Source organism: Oncorhynchus gorbuscha, linkage group LG05, assembly GCF_021184085.1.
Source record: "Oncorhynchus gorbuscha isolate QuinsamMale2020 ecotype Even-year linkage group LG05, OgorEven_v1.0, whole genome shotgun sequence".
In the NCBI taxonomy this organism is placed as follows: Eukaryota; Metazoa; Chordata; class Actinopteri; order Salmoniformes; family Salmonidae; genus Oncorhynchus; species Oncorhynchus gorbuscha.
In genome coordinates this window covers 88,993,443-89,006,866 of record NC_060177.1, presented here as the reverse complement: position 1 = coordinate 89,006,866, position 13,424 = coordinate 88,993,443, and the positions used below count along the sequence as shown (strand labels likewise).

The 13,424-nt window shown below is 43.9% G+C and overlaps 1 protein-coding gene across 1 annotated transcript in view; it reads right to left on the bottom strand.

Annotated features, from left to right (window-relative positions):
- Window positions 1-13,424, bottom strand: part of LOC124034958 (extracellular matrix organizing protein FRAS1-like) — a 165,402-nt gene that overhangs the window by 57,067 nt on the left and 94,911 nt on the right. Inside the window, exons 13-15 of the mRNA XM_046348349.1 lie at window positions 12,770-12,910; window positions 12,242-12,382; window positions 7,864-8,043 (exon numbers count right to left, since the gene is read on the bottom strand). Of these exons, the coding sequence (XP_046204305.1) occupies window positions 7,864-8,043; window positions 12,242-12,382; window positions 12,770-12,910 (462 nt within the window). The remainder of the gene's footprint in view (window positions 1-7,863; window positions 8,044-12,241; window positions 12,383-12,769; window positions 12,911-13,424) is intronic.

Sequence of the window (13,424 nt, the reverse complement as noted above, 5' to 3'; positions counted from 1 at the left end):
TGTGTGTGTGTGTGTGTGTGTGTGTGTGTGTGTGTGTGTGTGTGTGTGTGTGTGTGTGTGTGTGTGTGTGTGTGTGTGTGTCTAGATTGTGTCCCTTAAGGGGACTTCACATGTCTCTCTCTGTCTCTCTCTCTCTCTCTCTCTCTCTCTCTCTCTCTCTCTCTCTCTCTCTCTCTCTCTCTCTCTCTCTCTCTCTCTCTCTCTCTCTCTCTCTCTCTCTCTCTCTCTCTCTCTCTCTCTCTCTCTCTCTCTCTCTGTCTCTGTCTCTGTCAGCACACTGAGAAAGCCTATCTGTTTCAGTAATTGAGTTTACCACCTCCTTCCACAGGAGACACATTATATGGAACTGCAGGACAGCTTCCCTCAGCCACCAGGACAGGAGAAGAAAGACAGACAGCAGCCTGCCAGCCTGGGTACATCGGCCGTGTTCAAAATGGCTTCTTCTTCTTCTTCAAATATTGTGCAATACCTTGTGACCAGAGCCTTATGGGTCCTGGTCAACAGTAGTGCAATATATAGGGAATAGGGCTCTGGTCTATAGTAGTGCACTATATAGGGAATAGGGCTCTGGTATAAAGTAGTGCACTATATAGGGAATAGGGCTCTGGTCTAAAGTAGTGCACTATATAGGGAATAGGGCTCTGGTCTAAAGTAGTGCACTATATAGGGCTCTGGTCAACAGTAGTGCACTATATAGGGAATAGGCCTCTGGTCTAAAGTAGTGCACTATAAAGGGAATAGGGCTCTAGTCTAAAGTACATTTACATTACATTTAAGTCGTGCACTATATAGAGAATAGGGCTCTGGTCTAAAGTAGTGCACTATATAGGGCTCTGGACTATAGTAGTGTACTATAATAGGGAATAGGGCTCTGGTCTAAAGTAGTGCACTATATAGGGAATAGGGCTCTGGTCTAAAGTAGTGCACTACATAGGGAATAGGACTCTGGTCTAAAGTAGTGCACTGCATAGGGAATAGGGCTCTGGTCTAAAGTAGTGCACTATATAGGGAATAGGGCTCTGGTCTAAAGTAGTGCACTATATAGGGAATAGGGCTCTGGTCTAAAGTATTGTACTATATAGGGAATAGGGCTCTGGTCTAAAGTAGTGCACTACATAGGGAATAGGACTCTGGTCTAAAGTAGTGTACTATAATAGGGAATAGGGCTCTGGTCTAAAGTAGTGTACTATAATAGGGAATAGGACTCTGGTCTAAAGTAGTGCACTACATAGGGAATAGAGCTCTGGTCTAAAGTAGTGCACTATATAGGGCTCTGGTCAACAGTAGTGCACTATATAGGGAATAGGGCTCTGGTCTAAAGTAGTGCACTATATAGGGAATAGGGCTCTGGTCTTAAGTAGTGCACTATATAGGGCTCTGGTCTAAAGTAGTGTTCTATATAGGGAATAGAGCTCTGGTCTAAAGTAGTGCACTATATAGGGCTCTGCTCTATAGTAGTGTACTATAATAGGGAATAGGGCTCTGGTCTAAAGTAGTGCACTATATAGGGAATAGGGCTCTGGTCTAAAGTAGTGTACTATATAGGGAATAGAGCTCTGGTCTAAAGTAGTGCACTATATAGGGCTCTGCTCTATAGTAGTGTACTATAATAGGGAATAGGGCTCTGGTCTAAAGTAGTGCACTATATAGGGAATAGGGCTCTGGTCTAAAGTAGTGCACTATATAGGGAATAGGGCTCTGGTCAACAGTAGTGCACTATATAGGGAATAGGGCTCTGGTCTAAAGTAGTGCACTACATAGGGAATAGGGCTCTGGTCTATAGTAGTGCACTATATAGGGAATAGGGCTATGGTCAACAGTAGTGCACTATATAGGGAATAGGACTCTGGTCAAAAGTAGTGCACTACATAGGGAATAGGGCTCTGGTCTATAGTAGTGCACTATATAGGGACTAGGGCTCTGGTCTATAGTAGTGCACTATATAGGGACTAGGGCTCTGGTCTATAGTAGTGCACTATATAGGGACTAGGGCTCTGGTCTATAGTAGTGCACTATATAGGGACTAGGGCTCTGGTCTATAGTAGTGCACTATATAGGGACTAGGGTGCCATTGGGAAAGCAGACATTATTTTATTGCATCTCAGATATGTAATTTGTCTCCCAGAGTAAAGAGGGAGTGTATATTGATATGGCTGTTTGTCAAAGTCATTCTCCTCCTCTGCTGCTCGACTCCGTGACATTATTTAACATGGACCCCAAGACAGTAAACTGCCAGCTACATCACTGGGTATTGTGCAGTGGGTGTGTCATAACTCAACGGTTGTCGTTAATGAATCATGAACTAAATTGGGATCGCTTTATGTTCCTTGTTCAGATGAACGGGTTCTAAATCTAAGGGGTTGGTGTTTAGTACTGTGGAACCAATGTACTGCTCATTTTATTTTCTAACTCAAGTTTCCCTTTATCCTGGCCATAGGAATTGAATAGTGGAGTCAGGTAGGTCTGAATCAGTCCCTGGTAGAGGTAGAGAGCTGTCCCAGCTCTGATTGAGTCCCTGAGTAGAGGTAGAGAGCTATCCCAGGTCTGAATCAGTCCCAGGTAGAGGGAGACAGCTGTCCCAGGTCAGAATCCGTCCCTGGTAGAGGGAGACAGCTGTCCCAGGTCTGAATCAGTCCCTGGTAGAGGTAGAGAGCTGTCCCAGGTCTGAATCAGTCCCTGGTAGAGGTAGAGAGCTGTCCCAGGTCTGAATCAGTCCCTGGTAGAGGTAGACAGCTGTCCCAGGTCTGAATCAGTCCCTGGTAGAGGGAGACAGCTGTCCCAGGTCTGAATCAGTCCCTGGTAGAGGGAGACAGCTGTCCCAGGTCTGAATCAGTCCCTGGTAGAGGGAGACAGCTGTCCCAGGTCTGAATCAGTCCCTGGTAGAGGAAGACAGCTGTCCCAGGTCTGAATCAGTCCCTGAGTAGAGGTAGAGAGCTGGCCCAGGTCTGAATCAGTCCCTGAGTAGAGGGAGACAGCTGTCCCAGGTCTGAATCAGTCCCTGAGTAGAGGGAGAGAATGAACACCCAGCTGTGTTTCAGGATATAATAACCTGTATTAACACAGAGCACCACTTAGCCCTCAACACTGGCCATCTCTGTCCACACACACACACACACACACACACACACACACACACACACACACACACACACACACACACACACACACACACACACACACACACACACACACACACACACACACACACACACACACACACACAGGAGTGTGTTGACAATGGCGGAACTACAGGTTGGAATTTTCTCATAAAGACACCCGATCTCTACCCCTGTGTGTGTGTGTGTGTGTGTGTGTGTGTGTGTGTGTGTGTGTGTGTGTGTGTGTGTGTGTGTGTGTGTGTGTGTGTGTGTGTGTGTGTGTGTGTGTGTGTGTGTGTGTGTGTGTGTGTGTGTGTGTGTGTGTGTGGCACCGCCCCTCCAGACAGGAGCCTAGAGGAAGCTCAGCATCTGTCTGGACATGCTCTTAAAACACAATAGACCCCATTGATGTTTTCAGGACACAAACACCCTGCAGACAGACACACACACACACACACACACACACACACACACACACACACACACACACACACACACACACACACACACACACACACACACACACACACACACACACACACACACACACACCGCTGGCAAATAGACTACACCTTGACAGTGAACCCATTGAACCCAACCTCAGGAGACTGAAAAGATTTGACATGGGTCTCCAGATCCTCAAAAAGTTCTACAGCTGCATCATCGAGATCATCCTGACCAGTTGCATCACCGCCTGGTATGGCAATTGCTCGGCATTCAACCTCAAGGACCTACAGAGGGTAGTACATCACCGGGGCCACAGTTCCTGCCATCCAGGACCTTTATACCAGGCGGTGTCAGAGGTAGGCCCAAAAACCTGTCAAAGACTCCAATCACCCAAGTCATAGACTGTTCTCTCTGCTACCACACGGCAAGTGTCGAGTCTAGGTCCAAAAGGCACTTTCAATCAAGTGAATAGTCTGGAATCAAGTGAATAGTCTGGAATCAAGTGAATAGTCTGGAATCAAGTGAATAGTCTGGAATCAAGTGAATAGTCTGGAATCAAGTGAATAGTCTGGAATCAAGTGAATAGTCTGGAATCAAGTGAATAGTCTGGAATCAAGTGACTAGTCTGGAATCAAGTGAATAGTCTGGAATCAAGTGAATAGTCTGGAATCAAGTGAATAGTCTGGTATCAAGTGAATAGACAAATAATATATAATTCCAAATGGCACCCAATCCCCTATATAGGGAGTGCCCTGGTCAAAAGTAATGCACTGTGTGTAAGGGAGGTCAGTGTGGTGCTAACAGGTTAGCTTCCTCTACTGTAAGGGGGTCAGTGTGGTGCTAACAGGTTAGCTTCCTCTACTGTAACGGGGGTCAGTGTGGTGCAAACAGGTTAGCTTCCTCTACTGTACGGGGGTCAGTGTGGTGCTAACAGGTTAGCTTCCTCTACTGTAACGGGGGTCAGTGTGGTGCAAACAGGTTAGCTTCCTCTACTGTAATGGGGGTCAGTGTGGTGCTAACAGGTTAGCTTCCTCTACTGTAACGGGGGTCAGTGTGGTGCTAACAGGTTAGCTTCCTCTACTGTAACGGGGGTCAGTGTGGTGCTAACAGGTTAGCTTCCTCTACTGTAACGGGGGTCAGTGTGGTGCTAACAGGTTAGCTTCCTCTACTGTAACGGGGGTCAGTGTGGTGCTAACAGGTTAGCTTCCTCTACTGTAACGGGGGTCAGTGTGGTGCTAACAGGTTAGCTTCCTCTACTGTAACGGGGTCAGTGTGGTGCTAACAGGTTAGCTTCCTCTACTGTAACGGGGGTCAGTGTGGTGCTAACAGGTTAGCTTCCTCTACTGTAACGGGGGTCAGTGTGGTGCTAACAGGTTAGCTTCCTCTACTGTAACGGGGGTCAGTGTGGTGCTAACAGGTTAGCTTCCTCTACTGTAACGGGGGTCAGTGTGGTGCTAACAGGTTAGCTTCCTCCACTGTCTGACTGTCTCATACTGGGATGGAACCAGTGATCCTCTGCTTCTCAACGCTCATTACAGTCCTCCTTGACAACGTTCATTACAGTCCTCCTTGACAACGCTCATTACAGTCCTCCTTGACAACGTTCATTACAGTCCTCCTTGACAACGTTCATTACAGTCCTCCTTGACAACGTTCATTACAGTCCTCCTTGACAACGTTCATTACAGTCCTCCTTGACAACGTTCATTACAGTCATCCTTGACAACGTTCATTACAGTCCTCCTTGACAACATTTATTACAGTCCTCCTTGACAACATTTATTACAGTCCTCCTTGACAACGTTCATTACAGTCATCCTTGACAACGTTCATTACAGTCCTCCTTGACAACGTTCATTACAGTCCTCCTTGACAACATTTATTACAGTCCTCCTTGACAACGTTCATTAGAGTCATCCTTGACAATGTTCATTACAGTCATCCTTGACAACGTTCATTACAGTCCTCCTTGACAACATTTATTACAGTCCTCCTTGACAACGTTCATTACAGTCATCCTTGACAATGTTCATTACAGTCCTCCTTGACAACGTTCATTACAGTCCTCCTTGACAATGTTCATTACAGTCATCCTTGACAACGTTCATTACAGTCCTCCTTGACAACATTTATTACAGTCCTCCTTGACAACGTTCATTACAGTCATCCTTGACAACGTTCATTACAGTCCTCCTTGACAACGTTCATTACAGTCCTCCTTGACAACGTTCATTACAGTCCTCCTTGACAACGTTCATTACAGTCCTCCTTGACAACGTTCATTACAGTCCTCCTTGACAACGTTCATTACAGTCCTCCTTGACAATGTTCCAATGGGTTGAGCCACCCGAAAGCCCCCGATTGGATAGCTCCCTACACAACGTTTCAAGATAGCTGTGGAGTGAGCTTACAACAACGTGTATAACTCTGTTGTGTAGTACATAGAGAATAGGGAGCCGTTTGGGAATGCAACCTTAAAAAAATATGTTTTATTTTTTTTAAACCAATCCTCTATGTCTGATGTAAATATAATGATATAGAAGGGTCCAGATACATTTAGTTGTGATTTCCTCTTGTTTTTGAGAAACTCTCCCCAAATAGAACATCACTTCCTCATCCTCGTTGTTCAGTATAGGGGCCCTGAAGAAGCTCTCCCCAAATAGAACATCACTTCCTCATCCTCGTTGTTCAGTATAGGGGCCCTGAAGAAGCTCTCCCCAAATAGAACATCACTTCCTCATCCTCGTTGTTCAGTATAGGGGCCCTGAAAAAAATAACATGTTGGAAGGCTCCAAATTCACCCAAATGAATAATTTTAGAAACGTCAAAGCTCTCAGTACAGTGACGCAGGTCTTTAGGTGTTGTACACATGAAAGTGTGTCATTCTGAACTTCATCCACAACGTTATATTCCATTTTGGTGCGACTCAAAACAGTTTTCGCTTTTTTTCCAGTTGTTTCATTCTCCCGTGTAGCCTGCTGCTACAGGTAATTGCCAAAATACGATGTTGGACCTCCTCTATCACTATACTGAGAGAGTTGCCGTTTCTAAAAGGACATATTTGGGTGTTTTTGGAGCCATTGTTCATATTTCTTTGGGGGGGTCAAGTGATTTGCAGTTTAGGGTGAGTTTCTTAAGTCGCTCTGGATAAGAGCGTCTGCTAAATGACTTAAATGTAAATGTAAATGTAAGAAGAATCCACTAAAAACGGTGTCTGGACCCTTCTACAACATTCCATTTACATCAAAACATTGAGATTTGGTTGTTAAAAAAAAAAATGTCTTCTTTAACACGCTTTAACACTCCAATCCATCTATCCAGAGCAGACTCCCTATCCAGAGTAAACAAATTGAGGATAGGTCTATCTGGATCAACTCTGAGCCATTTCTGTCGCGCTGAGTACGAAACAGTTATAAGCTCAAAAAATACTGTGGTATTGTGGGTTTTGAAGCTCAACATATTTACATGTCTCTGACACTTTCCACTGCACCACATGAAGGGATTTAGAAATAAATGAGGACAAAATCAATTCAATAAACCACAGATAGTAGTATTTTGCTCCTCCGGAAAGACAAGTACTCTAACTGGGTCAGGAAGATATGTAGTTTACTCTTGCACAGTTTACTCTGCGATTAGCATAATAGCTAGCTGAGTTTGTGATTTGTGAGTGGTAGGGGAACAGTTCTAGGGAAACACAGCTGTGGAACGACTACTAGTTATCTCTAAGCCCGAAGGAAATGGTGGCACAGAGAAAGAGAACATTGCTGGTGTGTGTGTTTATCTCACACAGACTGGCCTTCACTCCCTAATGATAGACTGAGTGTATGTGTGTGTGTGTGTGTATGTCAGAGATAGCTGTATTCATAACACACACTGTTCTTGGCCATGTTCTGTTATAATCTCCACCCGGCACAGCCAGAAGAGGACAGGCCACCCCACATAGCCTGGTTCCTCTCTAGGTTTCTTCCTAGGTTTGGGCCTTTCTAGGGAGTTTATCCCTAGCCATCGTGCTTCTACACCTGCATTGCTTGCTGTTTGGGGTTTTAGGCTGGGTTTCTGTACAGCACTTTGAGATATCAGCTGATGTAAGAAGAGCTTTATCAATACATTTGATTTGATTGATTGATGATTGTCAGTCGTAGGAAATACTGCCAGATATACAGTACGGGAGATGTGGGGACTGAGGTGTCTGAGACGTAGATATGGTATGTTTTGTTTAATATGTGTAATGTTGATAGTTGATGTGTAACCACCGAATCAACCCGACACAGAGTGGAAATGATGCCGCTATGTCGTAACCCCCACATCATCTACTTGCCTCTGCAGGTGTGTTGAGCATCCAGGTAGAAGCGAGCGGGACATCTGTCCACACACACTCCGTGTGGCCTTGCTCTGTGTGTGTGACTGTTCTGCGGCAGCAGGGCCTCCTGTGGTTTGAGACACCTCAGACAGTCAGAGGCCAGAGGACCTAGACATCCCCTACAAGATGGATGGCAGACTGCGGAGAAAGAGAGAGAGAAAACCACTTTAGTCAGACTTCACACACACACACACACACACACACACACACACACACACACACACACACACACACACACACACACACACACACACACACACACACACACACACACACACACACACACACACACACACACACACACACACACACACACACACACACACACACACACACACAACAATAGCTGGTAGACTACAGTAGGGGAGATGGTAGGGTGGAGGTGTTAAAGACAAACTACTTCTGAACACATATTTTACAGATATGTAGCGAAATTAACAGAACCATTGACAGAACCATTAACAGAACCATTAACAGAAAAGAAACATTAACAGAACCATTGACAGAACCATTAACAGAACCATTAACAGAACCATTAACAGAACCATTAACAGAACCATTGACAGAACCAGATACGCGATGGACAGACAAAGGTAGGGAGTGAGAAGAAGGTTGCATGTTGCAGTTGGGGAGAGAGTGAGAGAAGGTGAAGGTGAAGGTGGAGGAGGAGGAGGAGGAAGAGGAGGAGGAGGAGGAGGCTTTGACTTGAAGCGCTGGGTATCTGGTTATGAAATGCATTATCTGATTTTCAGGAGTTTGCATATGAACAACAAGCTTGTGTGTGTAGCACGGCACCCGAATTAAAAACACGTCTTACGTTTCTGTAGTTAATAAATCCAACGTTAAATATGATAACAGTATCTGTAACTTTCATTTAAAAGTTAATTAGTTCATTCTCTAATTAAAAATCTCTCCCTAATTTCTGAATCAAACTTGTGTAACGGATGTGAAATGGCTAGCTTAGTTAGCGGTGGTGCAGCGCTAAATAGTGTTTCAATCGGTGACGTCACTTGCTCTGAGACCTTGAAGTAGTGGTTCCCCTTGCTCTGCAAGGGCTGCGACTTTTGTGGAGCGATGGGTAACGATGCTTTGAGGGTGACTGTTGTTGATGTGTGCAGAGGGTCCCTGGTTCGCACCCGGGTATGGGCGAGGGGACGGTCTAATGTTATACTGCTACACTTGTAACATCAGTAGTTTACAGTAGCCTATGCTTCAGAGGGGCAGGTTTCCTATACATACACTGGCAAATATTTTCAGCTGGCAGGCTGACACTGGAATAAGTTTCTGTCTACTAAATTACGTAAATGTAAACATCATGTAAATGACAGTGAAGGTGTTGCATAGATGCCTTGTTGCATTTTTTTGTTGGGCAGAAAAAAATGCCAGGAATGTAAAATAATGTTATGAAGTGGTTCCCTTTCAAATAACGGTTCTGTTCCTGAACAGTATAGATCAACCATGTCGTCATGCAACAGAGGTCATCAGAGTTCCTGACAGAACAGTGTACTGCCAAGTCATTTTGTAATCATAGCTAAAGTTTCTGTTGCTACTGATTCTGTGACGCATTTACGGCTGAGACCGCAAGTTTGTGTCCTGGATTCCTGTTAAGTAGCAGTTAGCTGCTAGCAGATTCCTGTTAAGTAGCATTAGCTGCTATCAGATTCCTGTTAAGTATCAGTTAGCTGCTAGCAGAATCCTGTTAAGTAGAGTTAGCTGCTAGCAGATTCCTGTTAAGGGATCAGGCCCCTTTTTCTCCATTTCCACCTGAATGACATGCCCAAAGCAAACTGCCTGTAGGTCAGGCCCTTTTTTAAATTTAAGGCAGTTTACCCGCTGTTCCTAGGCCATCATTGAAAATAAGAATTTGTTCTTAACTGACTTGCCTAGTTAACCTGTTGAACCTATAGGGGCGCTGTGTCATTATTGGATAAAAAGACGTGCCCGTTTTAAGCGCAATATTTTGTCACGAAAAGATGCTCGACTATGCATGGAATTGACAGCCCTGGAAAGACACAACTCTGACGTCTCCAAAACTGCAAAGATATTATCTGTGCGTGCTCCAGAACAAATGCAACAGGCGAAACCAAGATGAAGTTTCATACAAGAAATGCCCCGGATTCTGAAGGCGCTGTGTTCCAATGTCTCCTTATATGGCTGTGAATGCGCCAGGAATGAGCCTGCGCTTTCTGTCTATTCCCCGAGGTGTCTGCAGCATTGTGATGTGTTTGTAGGCATATCATTGGAAGATTGACCATAAGAGACTACATTTACCTGGTGTCCCGCCCGGTGTCCTGTGTGCGTCATCTGTATGTCCATGCGCTTTCCATTTCTTCAGAATTGAAAGTAAACTGCCACGATGGATTTTATCGTCGATAGATATGTGAAAAACACCTTGAGGATTGATTCTAAACATCGTTTGCCATGTTTCTGTCGATATTATGGAGTTAATTTGGAAAAAAGTTTGCGTTTTAATGACTTATTATTATTATTTTTTCCTTACCCAAACGCGATGAACAAAACGGAGCGATTAGTCGACACAAATAATCTTTTTTGTAAAAACGGAACATTTGCTATCTAACAGAGTCTCCTCATTGAAAACATCTGAAGTTCTTCAAAGGTAAATTATTTTATTTGAATGCTTTTATGGTTTTGGTGGAAAATGTTGCATGCTGAATGCTAACGCTAAATACTACGCTAAATGGTACGTTAGCCATCAATACTGTTACACAAATGCTTATTTTGCAATGGTTAGAAGCATATTTTGAAAATCTGAGATGACAGTGTTGTTAACAAAAGGCTAAGCTTGAGAGCAAATAGATTCATTTCATTTCATTTGCGATTTTCATGAATAGTTAACGTTGCGTTATGGTAATGAGCTTGAGGCTGTAGTCACGATACCGGATCCGGGATGGCTCGACGCAAAAAGTTAAATAAAGGTAAAAAAATACAAATACAAATCTAACTCAATCCAACGGACAGATGTTAAGGTCAACTCCTCGGCCCCATGGGAGACTGGACACTCGTAAGGTGTAGGACATCGGGGAGGCAGTCTAGCCACCTATCTATCTGTGAAGATCCAATCAGCTAGGGGTCTGTCGACAGTCTGTGTACCAACCAAGGTCCAATGTCCCCCAGGAGCCTGTGTCCATGACAACTCTCTCCGGCTCACTGTTCAGGCCAACTACTCCAATATTGACACCATCGTCACTCACGTAGGTTTTAACAACCTTTGTTTTAGGCGGTCTGAAAAAACTCCGGGAGGACTACTTAACATTTTTAAAGACCCTCGCTTGCACAGGGAATGAGAATAATTATCTTTGGCCCCCACCTTTGCTACTCGCTTCTATCTTTTTAAAAGAGACAGGATTCACCCTAACACCAGGGCTTACAGGATTATTTCCTGAAACATTGCAAACTGTTTTAGAGTCTGACAGTGTTTTTTTAGTGGTTCAGTTTTATTGTTATTCTTCAGTGTTTTATCCTCTTATGTTTGTTGTGTAATAAATATTTCAGTTTTTATTTCCATTGGTTGGTATCAGTTTTTTCCTGTGAAGCATATTGTGTTGCATTGGATGAAATGTGCTGTATAAATAAAGCTTGGTTCTGATTCTGTTCCTGTACAAATGTCGTTCTTTTCCAGTGTTCGGTACCGTCCCCTGAACCTGTTCCAAACCCTGAGTACCTTCAGAAAGTATTCACATCCCTGAACGTTTCACACATTTTTGTTGTATTACAGCCTGAATTAAAAATGTATTAAATTGACGTTTGTGTCACTCTCCCCCATAATGTCAAAGGGGAATTATGTTCTTGGAAAATGTTACGCATTTTTTTTTAATAAAATAGGAAGGTAAAATGTTTTGAGTCAATAAGTATTCAAGTCCTTTGTTTTTCTTTATCAAAACATGATGAAGTTCTAGTTTTAGCTGATATGGGAATGAATACCCAAGCAGCATTATCAAACTGGTATAATGTTTAGGATACACTGGTAAGTATACGAATATTTGCCAGGGCATCTTTTTTAAATAAATCTGATTATTACACATGGAGATGTGGAATGCTAAAAAGGCTAGCTAGCATGCTATGTTTTTAGCAAGGCTGCCAGCAAGTCATTAATAGCAAGAGAAAGCGACTCTTCCTTGCTTTCACAAAATGAAAATACATAAATAATCGTCCCCTTGTGAATGGGAGCGGGACTGAAGAGGACCTCATGTAACACCTACTCCAAAAAATTATTTTAGTATTTTCATTTTTGCAGGCACAAAGTTTGTAGTAACCTTAAGCCCAACTCAAGCCCTAAACCCCTAATCTCTTAACTACTCTAGAGGAAGGTTCTTACTGTGACAGGTCTGATCCTGGTGGTACAGCCCATCTCCGCAGGACTCCAGGCACTGGCCCTGGTGTAGGGACAGTCCCTGGGAACAGAGGGTACACTGGGACACAGAGGGGCCGGAGCAGGACCAGCAGGAGCTGTGACAGGCTGAGAGTGAATAGGTCAGAGGTCAATCACACTGTTGGAGCCAATCAGGACTCGGCTAGTTTCAACACTATAAAAACATTGTAGGTTCAAGGTTCAAGTTTTTATTGTAACATTAAATGTACAGTGGAATGCCTTTCTTGCTCTCCAGCAAGTGCAGGTTTTTGTTCCTACCCACCATGAACAAAAACCTGATTCGCTAAATCAATTAATGCACTGATGAGTTGATTAGTTGAAGCAGGAATGCTAGAGCTGGGCTAGGACATAAGCCTGCCATGAAGACACAAGGGCTATAAACTATGTGCAGGTTTTTGGTGCAGCCCAGCACTACTACTGAAACGGTATGAGTATGAGAGGTATTCATGTGAACTCTGTTGAGGAGTTGCTTACCTCTACAGTGTCCATGGTCGTCTATGTAATGCTGTTCTGGACAGTGGGAAATACATTTCCCATGATGCATAGCAGAGCCCTGGGGGCAACTCGTGCACTTGGGGTTGTCAGGGTAACAGGAAGAGCAGGACGAATCACATGCTGTGGGAATGACACACACACACACACACACACACACACACACACACACACACACACACACACACACACACACACACACACACACACACACACACACACACACACACACACACACACACACACACACACACACACACACACACACACACACACATTATATTTAACCATTTTAAATGTATCTACAATTTAAACGTTTTAATAAAACAGTTTAAATGTACTGCTCAACAGCATTTGTGTGAGATATATTCTTTGCCACTTATAAAGAGGCTTTCACACGCTAATTGGTTTGGAGCGTTTTTTTCCCCCGAACTCCGGTGAGTTTAACCCTTTAGTTGGGTTTCTTTGGACTGGTGTGAAAAATCTATTCGCACTCAGGAGGTTCACCGAACAACACGGCGCCTTGGTGCGATTCGCTGCAGTCCAGACCAAACACAGGAAAAGAACCAGAGTGGCGCAGTATGATTGGTTGTTTGACTGATCACAGCACACAGCATCAAAACCTGATATGGCTGAA